The following is a 24,921-nucleotide window of genomic DNA, read 5'->3' on the forward strand; positions in this document are numbered from 1 at the left end:
CAACACTCCCTCATGGAAAGAGAGCCATAGGCTACAAGTGGGTATTCAGGATTAAATTCCTTTCCGATGAAACTATCAAAAAATACAAAGGCAAATTGGTGGACAAGAGTTTTACACAAATCGAAAGTATAGATTTCACATTCAACTCAGTGATTCGAATGTCAACTTTGAGAGTGGTTATAGCCTTGACGGCTGCAAAGCAATGGCATATCAAGTAGTTAGATATGAATACTGCTTTTCTACATGGAGATCTACATGAAGATGTCTATATGTAACTTCCACCAGGGCTGCAATAATCTTAATTGGCAGCAAACTCAGTGTGTAAACTGCAAAAATCGCTCTATGGCCTGTGGCAAGCTAGTAGGCAATGGAATTTAAAATTGACTGAAATGTTGAGCTCAGTTGGTTCCTCTAAATCAAAATCAGATCATTCTTTATACACCAAAATCATAGCTCGAGGGGGGAGGGTTACAATCATCATGGTTTATGTGGATGACTTGGTTTTGATAGGCAATGATATTGCTGAAATTGATTCAATTAAGAAACTACTTGATAAAAATTTTAAAATTAAAGATTTGGAGGACTTAGAGTACTTTTTAGGCATGGAGGTAACTCACTCATCAAAAGGGATTTATTTTTGTCAACGCAAGTATGCCCTAGACATTCTCAAAGATTTTGGCTTCTTAGAGTGCAAACCAGTTAGCACTCCAATGAATTATACTTGTGCATCAAAATTGTCAAGGGAGAGTTGCATTGCATTGGAAGATCGAATTCAATGTAGATAACTAGTTGGTAGGCTCTTATATCTAACTAACACAAGACCAGATTTGGCTTATGCAATGGGAAAACTTAGTCAGTTCGTCGATTGTCCAATAGATGTATACTTGCAAGTTGCTCACAGGGTTCTATGGTATTTAAAAAGGATGTCTCTCAATTGATCTGTTCTTCCTAGCTGACAATGAACTTAAGCTCACAGGGTTCTCAGATTCAAATTGGGCAACATGTGCATATTCCAGAAAATCCATCACTGACCATTGCTTTTACCTTGGAAAGTCACTCATCGGTTGAAAAAGCAAGAAACAGAACACTATTGTGAGATCATCTTCGAAAGCTGAGTATCGAGTTTTGGCGCTTGCAACATGCAAAACTCAATGGTTAGCCTACATCATGAATGATTTGGGCATGCCGCTAACAAAGCCCATCACACTTTTCTGAGATAATATATTAGCTATCCACATTGTCACTAATCCTATCTTCTACGAGAGAACTATGCACATCGAGGTTGATTGTCATACTGCTCAAAACCAACACCTCTCAGGCCTCACATACCTCATGCCAGTTTCTTTGTCAAACCAGTTAGCTAATTTCTTGACTAAAGCCTTAGCACTTGGACCTTTCTCACATAATATTTTTAAACTAGGTCTTCTGGACATTCATAATCCTAGTTTAAGGGAGGCTATAACTTGAATCAATAGACTTAGGGAGCTAAACTTATTAGTTAATCAATTGCTGTTGTTAGCATTAGTTAGTTAGAGTTGCCAGTTGACAAAATTAGTTAGACATATTAAGTTAGTTAGTTAATTAGCTCAATGTGGTGTTGTCTATTAGAAATATAATTTTTGTATAATTATATAAAGATAAGCATGTAACGTGAAAATGATATCGAATGAATAACAACTTTTATCTTTACCAAATTTTCTCTTTCTTATCTTCCCTAATTCTCTCTTTCTCTGAATGATAATTTCAATTTACCAACAGCTTTTTTATTTTGTTACTTCTTTTTTGTTCATCTCTTTCTTACTTCTTTTTTCAAATTCTTCACTCTTCATTCTCGAACTCATCTAACAGAAATTAATAAGAGCCTAAATCTTTTCAACCGTGTAATTTCACATATATATTTTTTTTTCTAAAATGCCCTTATATATTTGATATTTCTAGGACTTAATTAGAGTATAAAATATTTACTATCTTAAATAATCCGACATTCGTTAGTTTTACACAATAATAATAATAATAATAATAATAATAATAATAATAATAATAATAATAATAATAATAATAATAATAATAATAATTGCCTTTTGGCATTTTGCTCCTATAGATTGGTCAATTGGAGAGCTAAGTCTAATTAATATGTTGAGACAATTAATAACTTGATTGTGTGTGTGTCTGTGAGAGGGAGAGAGAGAGTGATGGGTGACTCATTAACGGGGCGTGTTATTTAAAACGAAAATGATGGAATGGATCGAAGTTTATGAATATATAAAGTGTTTCAAAGCTGCATGCAATTGCAAACTTGACTATATATCATTCAGATAATGCGATGAATGATACATTTAGGTTCACGTCCACATTAGAAAAAGAAAGAAACATCAATTTCAATTCATGTCTTTTCATTTTTCTTTATCGAAAGAGATATATTTAGGTTAGCCTAATAATTAAGGCTTTTTTTTTTTGAAATTTTTAATTTTTGGTGGTGCCGGATAATACAATCTTCAGCATTTATTTGAGTGAACTTGCATTGATAGCTGCTAAATGGAGTACCATATCATTTAATTTTGCCTTCAAAATATTAAATTTTTATTAAAATAATTTGAAAAATAAATGACATTTGGACCACAAAAGATAACTTTAATTTGATAAAATGCACTATTTTTTCTATAAGTGGAAAACGGTTCATGTATTTGATTCAGTTTTTTTGTTGGAATACTTAAAAAATTATTTAACAGTCACAAAAAAATTGAGAGAATTTTTTATCACTAGACCTTTTTTTTTCATTTTTTTAATTGTTTACCATTTACATAAAAAACACAAAAAATGTTAAATTACCAAATTGGTGAATAGAAAGATCTTATGTTTTTAATAAGAATTTAATTTTGATGTACAAGTGTAAAGTAGTTTTATACGTGTATTCAATTACGTAACGCCACATGAACAAAAATAACTACCTTTTATATGAATGGTTAAAATTTTTTACATTGTCAGTGTATCAAAATTAAATTTTTTTTAATAATGTGTGTAAAATATTTTGTTGAAATCTAATTAATTTTTTTTTACTATATTTCTTTATCTTTGGTGCATTTTTTTTATCAAATTGAGATTATTCCTTGACAATCAAAATGTCATTTTTTTTTCCAGTGATCATTTTATCAAAAACCGGTCTTTAAAACAAAATTGGCAATTTTCTATGCTAAATTCTCTCTCTCCCCCCCCCCCCCTTTCCTTTTTTTTTTCAATAGAAAATGGGCTTTCGAGGCCCTGGTACGGTTTTGGTGTTCAAACCCTGCAGGTTCTCTGAAGCAACAAGTTTGGTTGAATACGGGCTTTCTATTTTAAATAAGTAGCGGGTTTATGAGGCTAAACCGCTAAAGTAAATATTATTTCAAAAAAGAGGTGAAAGACATATGATGAATGATATAATTTTAAAGAATTCTATTTTAATGTATTGACATATATATATATATATATATATATATGTTATTTTTAAAATTAATAATAAAAAATATAAATTTTATTTAAAGATCTGTTGTTAACAATAAAATGGAACTTAAATTTTTAATACTTGTTTAATTAAGGAAACAAGTGAGTTAAGCAATTTACGAATTTAAAATTTTTTTATAATATTTTTTAATCTGATAAATTAAAAATTAATACATTATAAATTTAAGATTTATTTAAAAATTTATTATTAATCAAATAAATTATTACATATATAAAACGAGATTCTCTTACAATCTAAGTTGATGTTTTATAAAGTCATATATAATACAAGGAATATTTTCTAAAATCTTAAGATCTCCCTTAACTTGTATTTGTTATTATGATCCCTAAAAAAATTATTATAGAATGTTTTTGTTCAACCAAGCAACCCTAATGAATAATGATATTATATTATCATCATCAATTGGAAATATATTTGGACACAAGATTGAGTAATTAATAAAGTCATGGATCACGCCGGGGATGTTTAATTATTTTTTAAATGCAAGTGAAGAAGATAATCATGTATATATAAGATATAATAATAGTAACAAATTAATTAACACGCATTTCAACAAATGTTTAAATAACTGTTTTCAGATTAACTTTGTTGTTGCAATATATATATGATATACCCTAAAATTCAAGATGATAAACTTGATCCCATTATTCCCATCTAATAATCTGAATTCAACTTTGTTTTGCGTTTGACTTTTTTCTTTGCCTCAATCAAACTCGTCTCATTCTCATTCTCATTGTTCTCATAGATACACACACAGAGACATATATTCTAAGAAAAACGCACGCTTTAAATAATGTCAAAAGTGTAAAGCATGTAGTTTGTTGACCGAAAAAAAATTGAATGCGAGTGTTAGGTAAATATAATAAAATAATTATTTATGTGTCTTTATTTATTAGTTTAAATTTTTAGGATATGTAATTTTATAATATAATATTAGAATATTTTTTTATGATTAAAGAATTTTAATTTTAATGTTCATCAGTCGAAAAAAATGAAAATTTTATCTTAAGATAAATAAAAAATTATCTTTATAATAATATTATTGCACCATACGAAAGAAGTGGTCATGTTTAATTTATAGATAGTCAATACGAACTAATATGAGAGAAAATATAAAAAATTGATAATTAGTAATAAAATAAAAAATAAAAAATCTAAATATTAGAATAAGAGGCTAAAAAATTTAGATATAAATTTAAAATTGGTATAATGCTTTAAAATAGAGTTTACGAGTAAAATATAAGAATATGAATTTAAAACTTCTTGTAATTTGTGAGTATTTTTTTTTAATTTTTTTACTATCTTTTGGCAATATGTAAAAGATATATTAGTTTATCAATTTGGGTTGATTGAGTAGTCAATTCATTCGTCTGCTTAAATAAGTTTTGAGTGTTCAAATTTTATTTTGTATATGCAGTCCTTTATTAACTAGCGATAGATTTTTAAATAAAACTTAAATCTATTATTTCTTATTTTATCGGATTAAAAGATACAATAAAAAATATATATATATTAAATTTAGACACATAATGACATTGGACTCGCACCATGTGAGAATAAGAAAACTCCATACTAGAATAAATCACCTCAAATTCTATTTTAGTGTATTAAACTTAAATCAATGAATAAAAACCACATTCACTAAGTAAGTAAGTAATTTTCCAAAAAAAAAAAAAGAAAGCGTGAGAGTAGTAGGATAATGACGTGACGAGATGGGTATGCTTAAATCAAACAAAAATGAAGGTATAGGAAATTAATTAACGGTTCACATGAGAGACTTCCACATAAAATATTTCACCTATTCTGTGGACCCCTCTTTCTCTCTTTATCTCACCAAAACATTCAAACATTAATGATTTGCAAAACTTTATTCTATAAATTGCCATGGCTAAATAAAATTAAACCTTTTAAAACATGCATTACACGTCCAAATAACAAGCGTTTTAACATCTATGTAATTCTGTGTCGGCTATGGTTGTGGCTGGAATCAACTGCTCTTTTATTTCATGAGTCAGGAATAATTAGAGATATTGTAGTTTCACAAGTTTACTTTAATGTTATATACATCACTTTCAAAAAAAATTATTATAATTCTCTCATTTATTTCGAATTTCAAATAAAAATATCTAAAAATAACACAGTTAAAGAAAGAAAAAATGTCTCATAGACATTTTTATTGTAAAATTATTTTTCTCAAAAAGCATAATCTAATAAAAAATATAAAAAAATTATATCTCTAACATACTTTTATATGCAAATATCCTTTTTAAGTTTGTGTGAATTTTTTATTTAGACATTTTTTTATTTGTTGTATGTTTAAATTCTTATTTTTTAATTAAGGTCAACAATAATAAAATATTAGATTTTTAAGTTATAGAAGCAAGTTTTGATGCTATTTTTATGTAATGAATTTTTTTAAAAAAATTTTAAATTAATAAAATAAATATAAATGAATAAAAATGATTATATTTATAACCATGTTAAATCTTAATATATAGGTTTAAAAAATTAATAAAGACGCATCTCAATTATTCTTTATTCATGTCCTTAATTGTGATGATTTCATTCACATCATTATTATATATGGAATCATCAAGTAACATATTCTCCAATTAAATTGCTGTTGACTAGTCCAAAATAGCATATAATATATATATATGTTAATTAATTAATTGTCTTCACACACATACACATGTATAAATGTTTGTTATTAATTGAGTGATAATGAATGAAGTTGATGATGGCAAACATAGCAAGCTGTATCTTCTCCCTGCTTTATTTGTTGTCTCTAACTCTTTTCTTCTCTCCAACCCTTGGAAGAAGTATCAATAATAATAAGAAGCATGTGATTGGGTTGTTCATATTTGGGGATTCATTCTTAGATGCAGGAAACAACAATTACATAAACACAACACCATATGATCAAGCTAATTTCTTTCCTTATGGTCAAACCTACTTCAACTTCCCCACTGGCAGATTCTCTGATGGTCGCTTGATTTCAGATTTTATAGGTAATCAACATTCTTTCATTTCCATATCTTATCTTATCTTAATTTTCTCTTATGTATCTGATATTAGAGGAAAAATTTCAAGTATTTTTAGAATACTAATCATGTTACTAGTTGATTTTAATTATATAAAATATATGTTAATTAAAATTAACAATTAAAATTATTAGGATATAGATATTTTAATAACATTTAAAAATTTTTTATACTATATGTTATAGGAAGAGTTTTAAATATATCGAAAATATCAGTGTTCAGTTGTTTTAACCGTTGATCCAAATTATAAAAAATATATATAATATATTAATTGAAATCAACGGTTAAAACAATTAGAACACCAGTATTTCCAGTACATTTAAAAGTTTTCTTATATTATATATGCTATTTTTTATACCAATTTTGAAGTTATCGTTAAAATCGTCGCTAATAGTGACGGTTGTAAAAATCGCCACAGAAATGTTGTAATCCGATGATCTTAGTGAAGTGTATATTTTATTTTATTTTATTTTATAATTAATCATGAGTAATCAAAATAAAGAAGAGTACTCATTATTATCATGTGTAGCACAAATTAAAATTAATTACTATTATCTGGATCGATATTGTTGTAATTAATATATGATTATTTGGTTTTTATTTGTAGCTGAATATGCGAACCTGCCATTGATACCACCATTTCTACAACCTGGTAATTACACACAATTCTATGGTGGAGTGAACTTTGCGTCTGGTGGAGCAGGTGCTCTTGTTGAAACTTTTGAAGGTTCGGTAAGTAAATACAAAAATATATTTATTTTAAAAAACATTATTTTTCTTGTATTATTAGAAATTCTGAGTTATATATATTCAAGTACAAATTCAACACGGAATTGCTAAACTATTGAGTTGTTAAACGATTTAGAAGCTAAGCAATAATAAACATGATGAGCTTTTTCCTTGGTCCGAATGCACCTACTACTATTTCATTCACATGTTATTAGTTATTAGTGTATAAAGCTTAGCTTAATGGAACTTTGAACAAGTTTTTATATGAACATAGCTAGTGATATAGCTGTTAGTAATTGACCAAATTATAAATTATATGCTACGTACACTACTTTGCCGCCAAGCATATATAGATGACTATAATGCTAGCTAGATAACCACGTTCACATTATAGATTAATTAGCTTATAAGAAAAGTTCAAAAACCAGTAGAATTTGTTATTTTTTATTAACACTTTTAGTTATTAATTTAATTATTTTAGTTTAATAATATATTTTTAATTTATATTTTTAAATATTAATGATTAATTACTGGTCTTGACTCTCTAATATTCTTCTTTAACTTAATTGATTAATATCAATTTTAGAAGTTAGGGTGGAGATGAACCTAATGTTGAGAAAGAATTATTATTTGTATTCATAACATAGACGCGCAAAGAAAAAAGAGAATAGTGCTGGTGGATATGTTAAGAACAAAATTATGTAATTAATGTGAAGCTACCATTTTTATTTATTTATTTGCAATAGTTAAATACACTTGATGGTAAAAGTAAATTATACAATTATTTTTAGAGAAAACGCAAATAAAAAACCATCTTATAAAACTTAAAAACAAAAAAACAAAACAATATTTTATAAATCCTTAGTATTTTAGAATAGCACTAAGGCTTACATTTGATTATAAAAATAAGATAAGATAAGACACTGAAAATAAGATATAAAAATTAGTGGTCTTATTTTTTGTTTGATAATAAACTAGAATAAATTATGAAAGTCTAATTAACTCTAATTTTTTTCATATAAAAATTTTGAAAAAAAGATTAATAATAAAAAATATAATTTTAAAAAATTAATAAAAATAATAAAAAAATAAATTATTTTTTATTAATATTTTTATATTTTTTCTGTCAAAAATACAAAATACACTAATTTATTATTCCTGAACATAATATCTCTATTTATATTTTATTTGACAAACATAATTTTATATCTCTGTTTCAATATTCCGTATCCGTAAACAAATACATCCTAAGAGTCACATCATTTGCATAACACATATACACACATCTTGCCAATCTCTGAGTATATTATACCAATTAATATCGATCACAAGTTACCACTTTATATAAGTTTCTCATTTTTAATATATCTATAATTTGCCTCTAATATTAATAGAAATAATATTTTTTCCGTTCACAAAATTTTCTCAAAGTTGAGAGTCCATGAAAAAGGTGCAGTGATAGGTCAAACATCAAGTACAACTGTGATTCAAAGACAAGAAGCAGTACAAGCACAAGTAGTCATTGGACCCATGACACCAAACAAGACCAGAATCAATAAATCACTCATGGCCCAACCAATCAATTTAATTAATTATTTGACCATGAAATTATAAATGAAATGCATGATAGAGATAATTTTGAAAGAATTTCAAAGACAAAAAAGATAGAGTGTGTGTGTGTGGAAAAATGATCTGGTAGGAGTCATTTCATGGATAGAAGTCGATTCCATGAAAAGGATATATAACTAATTAACTATAATTGTTTTTTAAATTTTATGAAGAACATTTAAGACGTTTTCTGAAAAATCATACATAGTCCACAAATCAAAAATCAATTTTGTTCAAATTTTCGTAAATTATACATCAATTATTGCATTATGTTATAACCTTACGTTACAATTTATGATGCGAAATCTAAGGAAAAGTGCTAGAAAATTAAATTCAAGGAAAATATAATTAGAAATGAAAGTGATATAACCTTAGTTTACTCACTTTTTCACTATTTTCTCTTCTATGTGGCCAACAAATAAGACTAAGATGATCCCATCAGTTCTCATTTCATATTTTTTTTCCCCTTTACTTTATTTTCTTTCCAAATATATTGTTGATATATATTGTGCAAGTAATTTATAACCTCAAATGTCTCTATTTCATAGTCACATCAAAATAGTAGTGGAGCTGATGAATTATTTCTTAGAGGATAATTATTACTTTTATTATTGTTGTTTCCATTTTAAATTTTATTTTTTTATTTCAGTGAACTTAATAAAAGAAATTAGGAACTAAATATAAAAAAAAAGACAACTAGGAACTGTAATAATACTATTTCTCCAAAAAATTTAAATTGATAGGAGGAGCTACAAGAATAATTATATATCTAACACGCTCCATTAAATAAGAGCTTTTTTTGTTTAAATTTTTTGTATGAACTTTTTTTTTCTTGATTAGTCTTATGCTGAATTTTTTTAATTTAATAACAATCAAATTCTAAATTTTTTGGTGATCATAAAAGTTCTGATACTATATCATACTATTACTTTTTCTAAAAATTTAAACGAATAAAAAGAGACACATAAATAAATGATTATATATGTTTCAGGAATTACTAGTATTATACTTCTTTGATAATTTGTAACATCAATTTTATTTTTCAGGTAATACCTCTGAAAACACAAGCTAGAGATCACTTCAAGAAAGTAGCAACATGGTTGGAGCACAAGTTAGGAAGTTATGAAGCTAAAATGTTATTATCAAGAGGTGTATACATGTTTAGCATTGGAACCAACGATTACCTTAGCCCATTCTTGACTCAATCTGATGTTCTTAACTCTTTCTCTCACTCACAATATGTTGACATGGTGGTTGGTAACATCACTTCCATTATCAAGGTATATAGAGTTCTAATTTATGGCACCTCTATATATATGTTCAAATATAGAGTTAGATTATGGCACATAATGGGATCTTAGAAATATAAGATAAGGATCCTATAAACTTTTTAGTTGGTGATGGCTAATAATCATTTTCTTCATATGAGAGTTAGACAATAATCATTTTCTGTCTAGATATTTAATTTTAATTGAAAAGTGATATTAAAATAATTATTTGTAATTATAATATTATATATAAGATAAATAGTTACTAGTTAATAAAAGGGTATAATATAATTATTCTATTATTATATTATTATCATCATTAAGGTCAACTTGATAAAAAAATATTGTATAGTTTTAGAAAATATTTTTACAAATAATTAAGGTTTAAATTTAGTCTTTTTATTATAAGTTTAAGAAAAGCTTTAATTCTTTAATTAATTTTAATTATATACATGATTATCCTTTTTAAACAGAAGTTTTGTGAGAAAAAAAAAATTATTTCTTTCCTTTCATTTTTCCTAACACACTACTCTTAAGTTAACTCTAGTTGTGGAATATGCAAACAATATATCTTTAATTTTATCATCATAACAAATATTATCCGTACATCAAAATCAGTTATTAATATATTTATGTATAAATACATGTATAATTTAATTTATTTTTAATGTATACTTATATTCCAATATATATTTTATAATAATGACTGATTTTAGTGGTTAATTTTAGTGTATACGTAGCATAGTTGATCACAGCATACATAGTATAACAATCTGCTTGCTTTTCTAAGTAATTAACTTATTATATTGATGATTAGGGTTATTCAAAAGTATTTGTAATAAGTGTAAATATAAATGCTGATGCATGGTATATTGGTATGGTGTATTGGCAGGGAATATATAAGAAAGGGGCTAGAAAGTTTGTGTTCATGAACTTGCCACCATTGGGTTGTCTTCCAGGGACCAGAATAATAAAGTCAGATGGAAATGGAAGCTGCTTACAACAACTTTCATCACTTGCAAAATTACATAATCAAGCTCTATCTTTGGCTCTCTTTAAATTGGAGAAGCAGCTAAAGGGCTTCAAATATTCTCTCTATGATTTCAATGCTGATGTAACTCAAATGATCAACCACCCCTTTAAATATGGTTAGTAATCCTTAATTAATTATTGTTTAGATTGAATTACCCTTGAATTAATTTATTCCCCTACTTTATTTATTCTAAGCTAGCACTTTGCAAATCAACAAAGAGTTTAATTGTTATGTGCTTATTATTATGAAAAAGAATGTTAGGAGTGTTTAGTTTGCGTTATTATTTTTTGTTTTACTTTTAGAATTTTGTTAAAAAAATTAGTAAAAATAATAAAATTATATTTTGTATTTTTATCTCATGTTTTCTCTTTTTTTTTTCACATAATTTTAAAATTAGGCAAGACTAAAAAAAAACACAAACTATGAAACTAAACATACCTTTATATTTTCAGTCAATCAAAATTTTATATGTTTTTTAATTATTTTTAAATAGTTAGTATGTACTTAATCCAAACACTTTTGCTAATATATATATATATATATATATATATATATATATATATATATATATATATATATATATATATATATATATGATTAGATTTCTGTATAAATTAAAATACTTTTACATTGTGAATACATGAAAATTAAATATAATTAATAATTTAAATTTTTGGTTAATTAATTAAGTATTTGATTTGATGTAGGTTTTTTTTTTTTTTTTGGTCTTGATTTGATGTAGGTTTGAAGGAAGGAAAATCAGCATGCTGTGGGAGTGGAGCATTTAGAGGAGAGTACAGTTGTGGGGGTAAAAGAGGGAATAAGCATTTTGAGTTATGTGACAAACCCAATGAATATTTGTTTTGGGACTCATACCATCTTACAGAAAGTGCTTATAAACAATTGGCAACTAGGATGTGGGCTTACACAACTAACTCTCACTTTCTTGGGCCTTACACTATTAGTGATTTCTTCTAAGCCCAATACTTTGTTTTCCAATTCATTCTTGTTTTTCCCTTTGTTGCCACAATATATTTTTCAGTTATGAATTAAAATGTAGGTGCAAGCTATGGTATTTATATATATCTACCTAATTTACTAAAAAAAGTTAATATTAAATTTAAAAAGTAAATAATTTTTAAATATTTAAAATTTATCATAAAGGGCAAGTTAAGAAATTTCGATACTAAAATTATAGATACCAAAAAATTTACCTAAAAATGTAATTGTAGCTTAATTTACTACTATGATAGTGAGGCATTAATTGATCATATACAATATTAAATTAATTGAGTAATGTTAGGAAGACAAAAAAATAACCAGAACTTACATTATTTAATATTTATTAATTATCGTAATAATTAATAAATACTAAATAAGACAAATTATGACTATTTTTGGCTGATTTTCTTTGATTATCAAACATTTCCGAAATTAAAAAGTCAACTGCGAGTTGCCATTGCTAGTGTAACGGATTCATTGACTAGGTATATACAACATTAAATTAAAATTGCATTCTAGAATTTTTTTTTTATGGGCTCGTTTGTCTTTTTTAGCTATTATTAGTTTACTACAGTTCTTTTTTCTATTATTTAATAATATTTTTAATTAAAAAGTTGTAATGCAAAGATGATAATAACTTGTATGAGATCATGAATATGACATATATGCAACAAGTGTAATGTATTCCACAAATTTTCTCAATTGAAAATATATGAAGCAATAGAAAAATAAAAGAAAAAAAATAACAGAATTATCACTGGATATCCCAATTTAAAAAGATCTTTGACTCCTTTGGCATCTTTAGCTGTTTATGCATTTTTTTTTTAAATTAGGAGTAAAATTCAACCTGATACCTCTAAATAAAAAAGAGTTTATGTTATTTGATTTATAACTCGTGTTTATATATCTTTTTTTTTTCAAAATATATCCATTTTTATCAATTATTTATTTCAATGTTTGTCCACATAAATATGACATTATTGTATTTAACGTTAGAGTAGGAACTATAACTCAAATAATATAGTATTTTCATATTCATTTAGAAGTTACGGGTTCGAATCTTTTTATTTGTGGTAGAAAAAAAAGATTAGAATAGAAGCGAAATTTAGTCTATTAAAAATTCACATGGTGAAAAATAATTAATTTATTCTCGAATAAAAAAAAATAAAAGTTAAAAAAAAAAAAGAGAAACCTTGGACGGCAAGCAATGTCATAATTAATAAATCATGATTCCTAATGTAGTTTATATATCAAACTCCAAATTTGAATATGCATGAATGCCACCAGCAACACATTAATTAGAGAAAATCACAAATTATAAGAAGGGAGCTACACCTGAATATTGCATTATTGCAAGTGTAACTAACTATGTCTATATTCACCTTCTATCTTTGCTATTTCATACTCAATATTATTATTATTATTGGTTACTCCTTTTCCCATCAAAGCCATGCCTCTTATTATTGCTTGCCACAAAACCACAGAGCCCTATTCATATTTGGAGATTCATTGTTTGATAATGGAAACAATAACTACATCAACACCACCACTTTTCTTCAGTCAAATTTTCCTCCTTATGGCAAAACTTTTTTCAAATATCCCTCTGGAAGATTTTCTGATGGACGTGTAATACCAGATTTTATTGGTATGTCTCACTTCAAACAATAATTTAATTATTAATTCTTTCATGATAAATATATTTTTTAAAAGAGTTTTTTGACAAATATATTATAATATTAAGTATACTCTTTAAAGGTTTCTTCAATTATTGAAAATTTTTAAATTTTTTTCTTTTACGAAAAAATTTAAATTTTATCTTTAATAAAATTTATTTATTTTAAAAATTCTTAACAAATACTCTTAACTAAATTTTTTTTAATCATTAATCTATGGTTCTATCTTCTTGCTTTCTTAATATAACCTTAACCGTTGCATTATTATTCTCCAAGACAATTTTTAGGTTAGGTTGAAATTCCAAATATATATAAAACTTGTTAGAGGATAATAATTCATATATTTTTTTATCATTTTAAATTTCTAAAATAAATAATTTTGATATAATACCAAAACTTCTATAATCTAAAGATTTAGAGCTCAATTTTTATTTATTTCAAAAGAAAAAGTTTAGTACAAGGCAGATAAAAGGAGAAAAGAAGACCTATATAAAAAAATTACTTAAATTTAAAAAGAATTCTTACGTGATGAAGAAATATTAGAGAATAACCATTCATGCTAAATATATTAAAATTAGTTATTAAAATAAAATATATATTAAAACATAAAATAAATATTAAAAATAAATTAAATTATACATCTTTCTATTAACTTAATTTTTAAGAGAAATAGTGTTTTCACGACAAAACTTAAATTAAATATTTGTACTTTTATAAGGACAAAAAGAAAAATAGAATATGTTTAGAAGATGTTTGAGAAGTTTTTTGAGAGGTTTCTAATGACACCCGTTAAAATCTAAAAGGCAGAAAGTTTATACAAAATTCAATAAATTTTTGTGTTGATTATCATTGCAAACTTTAAAAAAATTTTATAAAAATTTTCTAATTTCAAAATTGACTTTTGTTTTATTATGCATTTAAAAGTTGTTGAAGAAAAATAATTAAATTACACAGCTTATGAAATGAAGTTTTAGTTTGAGGGTTCTAATGTGTTTTGCTTTGAATTTTGATTGTAGGTGGCTATGCAAAGTTACCGCTAATTCCGCCATATTTGCATCCTGGATACAACCATTATCAATACATTTATGGGGTGAATTTTGCATCAGCTGGAGCTGGTGCTTTAGTTGAAACTAATAAAGGAGCGGTAATTACATAATAAGATGCATGGTCTTATACATTATATACTACTTTGGTTTCTTTTTTTTATATTGAACAAATAATAAAATTAAAAAAGACTACCTACAAAAAAATAAATACTAGAGGACTATTAAAATTTATTATTTTTTATTATTAGTTAGTCATTAATGTTTAAAAGTATAGGTTAAGATATATTACTAGATTATTAGACTAAATAAATTATATTAATGACAAAAAATAATAGACAAAAACAATAAATTCTAATAATTTTTTAACATTTCTCCTTTAAAAAAATTCTTACTTCAAAAAGGAGATGATATAAATTCTGGCTAAATTTTGTAAATAATAACAATATTTTTAGTGATGATTCTCTCAAAAAATTATAATTTATTACAATATTTAAAAATTTATGTTGCTGAGTGTAAATTGTAGAAGCTATAGCCTTTAGCATTCATTCATACTGTTAAATAATATTTATTGACCTGTGTTTTAATAATAAGTATTGGCAGTGATTGCAAATGACCGAATGTTATAGTAATAGTTAGAATAATAAAAAATAGAATTAAGTATGATTTTGTTTTTTATGGTTTAGCCTAAAAATTGAAATTGTTTCTGACATTTTTTTTGTTTGAAATGTTTTCAACGTTTAATTTAATATAAAATTATTCTTTTAAAGATAATATTTTTTTAAAGGGTAAAGTATATTTTTTGTCTTTGAAATTTGATAAAAATTTCAAAAATACTCATAAATTTTATTTTGTTTTAATTTTGTCCTAAAATTTTTGATTTGCATCAAATATATCTTTAAAGGCTAATTTTTCAAAAAAAAAAATAAGACTAATTTAACTACAATTTCATAAGAACAACCCTCAACACAAGCAAATCAAGCATAATTTTCATGCATTATTGTTAGATTGATCTTAAATTTTTTGAAAATTTAGCCGTTGAGGATATATTTGATGCAACTCGTAAACTTTTGGGACAAAATTGAAACAAAATAAAAATTAAGGCTATATTAGGTTGGAAGGAAAGAAATAGAGAGGAAAGAAATAGAACGGAAAGAAAGGAAAGAAAAGAAATTGAGTGAATTTTTATTTTATTTAGATGTGTTTGAATGAAAGGAAAATAAGAAGGAAAGAAATGTTATAAAAAGACAATTTTATCCTTATATTATAAAATATATTAAAAAAATAAAAGGATAATATTGGAAGTAGAGAGAGAGATTTAGTTTTCTCTCCATTTTCAAGAACAAAAAATACACTTTACCTTTTTTTATATGAGAAAAATACCCTATCACTATCCCTCTTCTATTTCTCATCCTCTCTCTCTCACCATTTCCTTCTCTTATTCTCCCTTCTCACATACGCAATCATGGTAATAATATATAGCAAGAGTGAGAGGGGGTAGAAAGAAGGAGATAGATGGCAAGGGAGAAAATCAAAATTGGAAAGAGAGGAAGAAGAAATGTGCGACAGTGAGAGAAGTCGTTGTTGCTATTGCTGGTTCGCTGGAAAGAGAGGGAAGGAATGCAAACAGAAAGAGGGTTTTTGCCTTTGATTGTGAGTGTTTACTGTTGCTTTGCCGATGCTGTCATTGGTGTTGCTACAATGGCTTTGGAAGGTGATTATCACTGATGCTGTCCTAGTCACTCACATTGCTTGCATCAGTGGCCTTGTCTGCCATTGCCAACATCGTTCCTTTTCTGTAATCGACATTATTCCATCTCTTATCTCTCTTTCCTTCTCTTTTTTTGTAATTGAAGGAAGTTACACTATCGTCAACATCGTTGCTCCATTCGACTTCTTTTCATGCATCACTACTTTGTTCCTGCGTTGCCGCCTATGTCTCTGTTGCCTGCGTGTTGTGACAACCTCTGTTCGCGTGCGTCTTTCAGCATCTTGGCCCACTATTTCTGTTGTGGTTATTTCTTCCTTTCAATACATTCAATAACAACAACACAATAATTTTAGAGAGAGAAAGAGAGAGAGAAATGTGGCGCAGAGGGAGTGAGATGGTGATAGGATAATGTAAAGGTATAATTGTTCGATGACGATTTTAAAATTAAAAACGAATCTTAGGGACAAATTTAAATTAAAAAAATTAGAGACGAATTCAATTTTCGAGTTAAATATTAGGGATCAAAATCGTAGTTATCCCTAAAAAAATACTAAACAAGTGTGTAATGGATTATTATGTTTCTAAATAATGAACGAAAGGAGCCGTCAATAATTCAATATACATAATTAGGGTTATCGCCTTCGTATTATACATGTTATATTTATTTGTTTATTGCATATCATATTTGTGAATGATTAATTAGTTTATTAGAGGCTGGATTAAGTTATAAGCAATCTTCCCGTCAAAAGAAAAAAAAAAAACAAACAAGTCTAAACTCTTGAAGTTGACATTAATTATTGAATAATAATGTTTCTATTTAATTTAAGTGTCGGATGTGAACAACATAAAAAATGGATTTTTTTCTATTTTTTTAACACTTGAGAGAATAAAATGTGATCTTTTATCTTTAATTTTTTAAGTAGAACCAAAAATAAATGAAAAAATATATGAAACCAAAATGTTACCAGCCAAAAACTAAACAAAACTATATTAATTTATATTAATAATGAATTAGTTTTAAATTTTTTAAATTCAAAATTTAAAAAATTTAAAATTGATTCGGTAAACTTAATTAAAACCTATAAAAACCTTCTTCTTCTCTCTTATATTAACCTACCCACCTCCAACAATCATACACACAAACCCATTTCTCCCACCGTCAGGTCCTCTCTACCTCTCCATCGCGACCCACTCCTCTACTATCATCGGGTCACACAAGCACTTAAGGATTCGAGAACAAGAAGAACCGAGGCGGTTAAGGACGTGTTCCTCGTTAACGAGGAAGAAGGAGGTGAAACAATCGAAGGACTTAACGGCAACCGAAAAGTGGAACGGAAGGGAAGGGTTCTTGGGTGTGGCTACACTGTCGGTGGCGAAGCTTCCAGTGCCAAGGGTTGATCCTCGAATTCAGTCCATGATTTTGAGGAATAAGAATGTGTATGTGTTTGCAGTTAAGGAATTGAACGAAGTTAAGTGTGTTGGTGTGTGTGTTTATAGCGTTTGGAGAAGGAGGGATGCTTCTCAACAATTGCGTCGTTCTGCACATTAAAAAATATAAAAATATATTTATTTAATATAAAAAAAATCTATTTAATATGCAAAAAAATATCTTAATATTTAACAAAAAAATATCCAGTGATATTTTAGCAAAAATAATTAACTATCTATAAAATTTTTAAAAAAATATGAAATTCTTAAAGAAATAGAGACATTTACATTTGTAATACAAAAAATTAGAAAAATATATAAAAGAACATCCATTTAGTATGAAAAAGAAACATTCTAATATTTAACAAAAGAAACATCTATATATATTAACTTGTAGAAATTTTGGATTCACCAAGAGATATTTGGCTGGTTTTTGGCTAATACCCTTTTGGTTCCCTAGCATTACTCTAAATAAATAGGAGAGAAAAAATAATAAAGAATGAGATTAAATATTGGACACCATCCAATTTTTTTTTCACTGGAGAGAATTCACTCCCAACAACATGTAGCATTCTTAGAATTATATACAATCATTCTAGTTTTTCACAATCATATTATTATTCAAACTGCTGTTAAAAATAATTTTTTTAGTGACAGTTTTAAAAAAATTGCTGCTAAAAATTTATCGCTATATGTCGAATTTAGTAATCCAAGGGTATTTAGATATTATTATTTTTTCATTGGGACAATGGCAAATTGAACAATATTATGAGTTCTAAATGAAAATTTAATCCCCTTAATTATTTAAGCTTTAATAATGGCGATGCTTGATTAATTGATTTAATTAGGTGGTTGACTTGAAAACTCAGTCATTTTACTTTGGACAAGTTAGCAAGCAATTGAGGCAGGATCTAGGAGAAGAGGAAGCCGACAAAATGCTCTCAAAAGCTGTCTACATATTTTCCATTGGAGGAAATGACTATGCTGCCCCTTTCTATAGTGCAAATTCCAGCACTGCGCCTCTTCCATACCCTCCACAACAATTTGTAGACTTTGTGATTGGCAACATTTCTTCGGTGATCAAAGTATAAAAACAGAGATTTGAATCCTTAATTTGCCTAATTCTCAAATATATGATTATTTATATGTCATTTTTCTTATCAATTTCGATTTTGGAGATAAGTAGTTACATATATAATATAATTTCAGAACTTATGACAAAAAAAAAAAAAAATTTAATCATTCTTATTCTGAGAAAAAAAATCTAGCATAAAGACTTTTTTTTGAAAAAACAAATGTATACACAATCACACTTTAAACTCTAAAGCACAAACAAATCATATTGCATGCACTAACATAATTTTATTATTCTTTGCATATGGTTTTAGTCTATAAAAATGTGTCATTTTGATTTTGGTCCTTCAAAATGTTTTTCTTTAATTGTGATATATAAATATTCGTGTGAATTCAGAAAATATATATTTGCAAGAATAATAAAAAGAATAAAGCTTTTAATATATTTATATAAAATACATATTTTAACATTTGATAGTAAAATTTATAATTATTAGGAATAAAAATAAAATAAAATAAAATAAATCAAGTGAGACTAAAAAAATTATTTAAACCTAATTTAGTAATTTTATTTATTTATTTTATTGTTTAATTTTGCTAATTTAGTAATTTTGCTAAATAGGATATCTATAATGAAGGTGGAAGAAAATTTGGATTTTTAAATGTGTATCCATTGGGATGCATACCACTTCTAAGGATACTTATTGCTGAAAACAGCTTTGATGATTGCTTGCAACAAGAAGCTACCGTTCTTGCAAGGCTTCATAACAATGAACTTCCCAAAAACCTTCAGAAGCTTGAGAAAGAGTTAAGTGGATTCAAATATTCACTCACCGATATCTACGCTGCATTTCTTGACCATATGGAAAACCCTTCTAAATATGGTAAGCTAGGATTTATTTTCTATATCCACCTTTATTAATTTAGTATATATATATAACTTATTTTTAATATATATTTTATATTTTAATATGTATTCTGTATTGATAGTTGATGTTAGTATATATTTAGTATGGTTATTTAATATTTAAAATAAGTATACAGAGAAAAATATTTAATTAGGTATATACGTATAATTACTTTACACACTAAAAAAAAATAATGAGTATTCTTGATGACGAGAGAAATTATATAAGAAGGTTAATTATTTTATAAGATTGTTGTCATGAAAATGTTTAAAAGTAATTTTAACTACTATGGGTAATTGTTAAGAAAATAATTGCCAATACTTTTACTAGCTTTTTGTTTAGTAATTCTTGACGGCAAAGTATATCTCAATAAAAGTATTATCAGTTTTATTTTCAAATAATTAGTGATCATAAATAATACACTTAATATTTATTTCCTTCTACACTTATTGAACAATTATTGTTGATACTACAAAAATAGGCTTAGTTATTTTGCAAATTTTATAATTTTGTTAAATTTTTAATTAGATTTATTTTTCAATTGAGATTCTATATTATATTAGATTTTATAATTAAGTATCTATCATGACAAAAATATTGTAACTAAAGAAACATTTCATTAAATAAACAGATATATTCAGTTTGTTTAACAAAATATTCTGTTAATTATAACGTTTTTGTCATAGCAAAAATTTAATTACAAAATTTGATATGATACATCGACACAATTAAAAATAAAAAATATAGAATATTAAGTAAAAATTTAGTGAAATTATAAAAATCGATAAAAATAATTAAACCTAAAAAATATTTATGTTATATATATATATATTCAAGATGTCTTTTTAAAATTAAAGGATAAATTAGCCTTTGTATCTATTAGAGAAGGATCAAGAAGAATTGGTTAAGGATGTGTATGTAATTGATCATCACTGTATACACTAAGAGTTGGTTACATGAGTCTATATACAGTTGATGCCAATAACAGAAATATGCTGAGTCAGCATAACTAACATAACAGATTCTAACTTCTCTAACTCCACAAGCTTCTACACGCTTCTCTCATTACCTATTTTATTTGATGTGGTTATTGGATGATTTGTATTTGTGTTGGTACAAGGTTTCAAAGTGGGGAGTGAAGCTTGCTGTGGAGGTGGTCGTTATGGAGGAGATTATAGTTGTGGAGGGAAAAGAGGAATTGAAACATATCATGTATGTAACAATTCTAATGACTATGTTCTCTTTGATGCTGCTCATCCCACTGATAAGGCTGCTAACCATATTTCCCAGATCATGTGGATTGGAGGTGATACACATCCTAAACAATCTTCTCACAATCTCAAACAACTCTTCCAGCTTTGAACATTTGTTAGATCATCCCCATGAGCGTTCACTAGTTAATAAGAATAACTAAACATTCATTAATATATATAAATATATGGCAACTACTCCTATGAAGATGCCAAAAACATCTTTTTATGATGATCTTTGTTTAAAAAGTGTAACTTATTTGTTTAGCAACACTTTAAATAAAGATAACACTTTTACTTTAAATAAAATCAAACCCTACAATCTATCATCTAATGGTCAAAATGAAATATCTTCATATGATGACAATCATAAAATCTTCATTGGAGTAGCCACCTAAATATATATGCTCTCTGTTTGAATTTCTCCTTATTATTGTCTTTCTCGTATACATGTCTTGCAAAAAGAATTGATTTGTCTTTGCTACCTTTACAGCAGGTAAACAAATTCAAATTAAATCTCTTATTCAATTCCATTTAAATTGAAAATCAATTGTCACAAAAAAAAATTTAAAAATCGATTAAAAACACACTAATTTAGATTTGATTCAATTCTAATTATGGCAAACTGCATGGATTGAATCGAATTTCGAATCTACTCAAAACCGACTCAATTTAATTCAACCAGTGAGGTATAATATTATTTTATTATTATATTTAAAATTTTCTTATAATATACACTGTAAAAAAAAGGTATTTTTCGACGCAAAAAATTGACGATTTTTTCGTCGATATTTTTCGACAACTTTAAAAAAATAATTAAAAATAAAACAATAAAATCGATAGCTTGGTCGTCGATTTTTTTATGATGTATTAACTCTTTTCCTATTATCGTCATATTGTCGACGAAACTGGGGTGAAAAATACTTTTATTTTAAAATCAACGAACACGACGTCTATTTTATTATTAAAATATCAACAATGTTATCGTCAATAAATTTGAACGGTCAAAATCATTTTCTAAAATTAAATAAGCAGTGTAGATTTAATATATTAAATAGACGTTTAGAGTGCATATTGCTTTTTTTTTCAAATTAAAATCGTCGACATGGCATTTATTTTATTATTTAAAATATCAACAACGCTGCTATCGATATATTTAAACGGTGTAGATCGCTTTCTAAAATCAAATAAATAATATAAATTAAATGTATAAAATAGACATTTAAGATGTTACTTTTCTCCAAATTAAAATCAAACGAATTTGCCGTTGATTTTTATTATCCGCACTAAATTCCCGCGTCCAAAGTTCAGAAACACAATTCCCCCCAATCCCATCACCAACCTTGTTTTACCCAATTTTCAACAGTCATTCTCCGCTGCCATCGTCGCTCCGTCATAGTTGCACCACCGTCGTTCTCTTGCTCGCACCGCCGTTGCGCTCTATTGCTGCTGCAACCCTTGCCGACTTCGATTCCAACCCCAACCTCATTGTACAGTCCGCCGCCGCACTTGGCAACTTCGCCTGTGGCCTTGACGCCGGTGTCCGTGCTGTCCTCGACGCCGGAGCTTTCCCTCGCTTGATCAGGCTCCTCTCTGCCTCCGATGACAAGGTCAATTTCTCTCTCTCTTCTTTCCTTACCATTTGTTTTGCCAGATATTGTAGATCGCGATGAAATTGCAATGCTCTGAATTGTTAGATTGATCGTTAGGTTGCGATTAGTGATGATACTTGCTCGGTTACGTTGATTTGGACTATTTTTTTATCATCATAATGCATTGATAGTAGGAATGAAATCGTTCGTGTGAGAATAATGAATTGCATATTTTGAACTCAATTTAGTGATTCAACTTCTCCTTTAATTGTTCTTGCTACTTCTATATCTATTAGAAATATTTCGAATGCAATTATTAATATTTTAATCTCCAATGCCATCTGATTGGCCTTTACACTTGATTTCAGGTTGTGGATGCAGCTGCACGTTCTCTATGAATGATTTATCCATCAAAATTGGCCCCAAAATATGACTTTTTCAAGGAAGAGAACTTGGAGTTCCTGCTTTTAGTGTTGAAAAGCGAGAATGAAAGTCTTTCTGCACTAGGTGCGAGCATTATTATTCATTCATGCGAGACAGGTGAAGAACAGAATATCTTATGCTATGCTGGTGTGTTGGACAAACTCATCAGCCTTCTGTATGGTTCTCTAAGCCAGCAAGATGCTAGTTTGGAGTCCATAGCTGTGATTGTTAAAAACAATTCTGAAGCTGTCTCTAAATTTGTCGACCTTAGAGGTGGAAGAGCTTTGAGCCCTGTAATTGAATTAAGTAAAGACAAATATTCTCGAACAAGATTACTAGCTTGCTTGTGCCTGATTTGTGTTAAGAATGCTTCTTCTTGCCATCTTCAAGACACATGAACCAAAACCAAACTGATAAATATTCTGCTTGAACTCTTTGATGATTCTGGTCAAGTTGGAGATGAAGCTCCATTTCCAGGTATGTAATAATTTACTTTTGGTTGGGTTTTAACATAGCTGTGACTGAAGATTAGTTGAATTTAGATTAGCCTATTTTATTTTGGTAGATAAATGTGCGAATCCATATTGGTGTGCTTGTATAGGTACTTATTGTGTTACATTTGGTCAAATTGGACTCACTTCCTTCAATGTTTATATGGTGCTTTGTCTCATTTCTTATAGTATACAGAGGTATCCAATGTAATATTACTTAAATCTCAAGGATGTCTTAGTATACCTTTCCAATTGAAATGGTGTTGATTCAACCAATTGTAAAGGACAAGAAACTTGTTTTATCATGTCTCGAAGTTTGGTTATTGAGAATGAAATTAATATTATAAGTTATAGTTCTATAAGCTAATGGATGTTGTAACGTTGTTTCTTATTTGCAGAGCAAGTGGATAATAGCTGTTTTTTTGGTGGTTTCATTCTTTGGAACCATGATATCGAAGAAGCCTTGTGGATTTTTACTTTGTTTTGAATATTTTGTATTATTAGTGGATTGTAATTTAAACGAATATAAGTCTGAGTTTAGTTATTTATCTTGTATTAAATCTTTATGTTAAAGGATTATTTATTATTTTGATAAGTTTATAAATTTATTATCTAATATTTAGTATAAATTTTATTTTTATATTTAAAAATTCATTTCTCTTATCTAATATTTTGTATAGATTTTATTTCTATATTTAAAAGTTTATTTACATTAATTGTCTACAATTTTTTAAATAGAAAAAATAATTTAAAAAATAAGGCTATTAAAATCGACGGTAGCATTGTCACTTTTTAAATTTAAAAAAGACAAAAGAAAATAAAATATAGACAACGAACTTGTTGGTATTTTAATAATTGAATCGACAACTATATTGTCAATTTTAATGAATCAAATATTAACAAAAAAGTTGTCGATTTTATTAAACGGTTAAAATTTTCAAACTTATATTATAGATAAAAAGATTGTCAATTTTATTGAATTATTATCGACTGCTTGGCAAGCCGTCGATTTTATTAGAATTTAAATCGACAAGCTTAATAGTGACCACTTCCGTCGTCAATTTTGCCGTCGATTTTTAATATTATCGAGAGCCTAACCGACAATTTGACCGTCAATTTTAACAGTGTTTCTTGTAGTGATA

The 24,921-nt window shown here is 26.9% G+C and overlaps 2 protein-coding genes and 1 long non-coding RNA gene across 3 annotated transcripts; all 3 read left to right on the plus strand.

Annotated features, from left to right (window-relative positions):
- Nucleotides 1-6,027: 6,027 nt before the first annotated feature.
- Nucleotides 6,028-12,267, plus strand: LOC112735347 (GDSL esterase/lipase 5). Its single transcript, XM_025784894.3, has 5 exons — nt 6,028-6,513; nt 7,154-7,278; nt 9,930-10,163; nt 11,044-11,299; nt 11,927-12,267. The coding sequence occupies exons 1-5, from the start codon at nt 6,231-6,233 to the stop codon at nt 12,160-12,162; spliced, it is 1,134 nt and encodes a 377-aa protein (XP_025640679.1). The 5' UTR covers nt 6,028-6,230; the 3' UTR covers nt 12,163-12,267.
- A 1,194-nt stretch (nt 12,268-13,461) lies between these two features.
- Nucleotides 13,462-21,597, plus strand: LOC112735354 (GDSL esterase/lipase 5). The gene is made up of 5 exons (XM_025784900.3): nt 13,462-13,831; nt 14,876-15,003; nt 18,890-19,126; nt 19,738-19,999; nt 21,144-21,597. Exons 1-5 carry the CDS (start codon nt 13,555-13,557, stop codon nt 21,383-21,385), a joined length of 1,146 nt encoding a protein of 381 aa, XP_025640685.1. The 5' UTR covers nt 13,462-13,554; the 3' UTR covers nt 21,386-21,597.
- Nucleotides 21,598-22,225: 628 nt separating this feature from the next.
- On the plus strand, nt 22,226-24,395 carry LOC112735366 (uncharacterized). Its single transcript, XR_003168504.3, has 3 exons — nt 22,226-22,883; nt 23,234-23,765; nt 24,178-24,395. It is a non-coding gene; the product is annotated as an uncharacterized lncRNA (long non-coding RNA).
- The last annotated feature ends 526 nt before the right edge of the window (nt 24,396-24,921 follow it).

The sequence above is a fragment of the Arachis hypogaea genome, chromosome 2 (assembly GCF_003086295.3).
Source record: "Arachis hypogaea cultivar Tifrunner chromosome 2, arahy.Tifrunner.gnm2.J5K5, whole genome shotgun sequence".
In the NCBI taxonomy this organism is placed as follows: Eukaryota; Viridiplantae; Streptophyta; class Magnoliopsida; order Fabales; family Fabaceae; genus Arachis; species Arachis hypogaea.

What these genes read in the sequence shown, in the direction of transcription:
- LOC112735347 (XM_025784894.3), top strand. Translation starts at nt 6,231, where the DNA reads ATGAAGTTGATGATGGCAAACATAGCAAGCTGTATCTTCTCCCTGCTT. An exon ending in TTGAAACTTTTGAAGGTTCG is followed by an intron (nt 7,279 to 9,929) that starts GTAAGTAAATAC and finishes TTTATTTTTCAG; the next exon opens with GTAATACCTCTGAAAACACA. An exon ending in ACATCACTTCCATTATCAAG is followed by an intron (nt 10,164 to 11,043) that starts GTATATAGAGTT and finishes GTGTATTGGCAG; the next exon opens with GGAATATATAAGAAAGGGGC.
- LOC112735354 (XM_025784900.3), top strand. Translation starts at nt 13,555, where the DNA reads ATGTCTATATTCACCTTCTATCTTTGCTATTTCATACTCAATATTATT. An exon ending in TGTAATACCAGATTTTATTG is followed by an intron (nt 13,832 to 14,875) that starts GTATGTCTCACT and finishes TTTTGATTGTAG; the next exon opens with GTGGCTATGCAAAGTTACCG. An exon ending in TTGAAACTAATAAAGGAGCG is followed by an intron (nt 15,004 to 18,889) that starts GTAATTACATAA and finishes TGATTTAATTAG; the next exon opens with GTGGTTGACTTGAAAACTCA.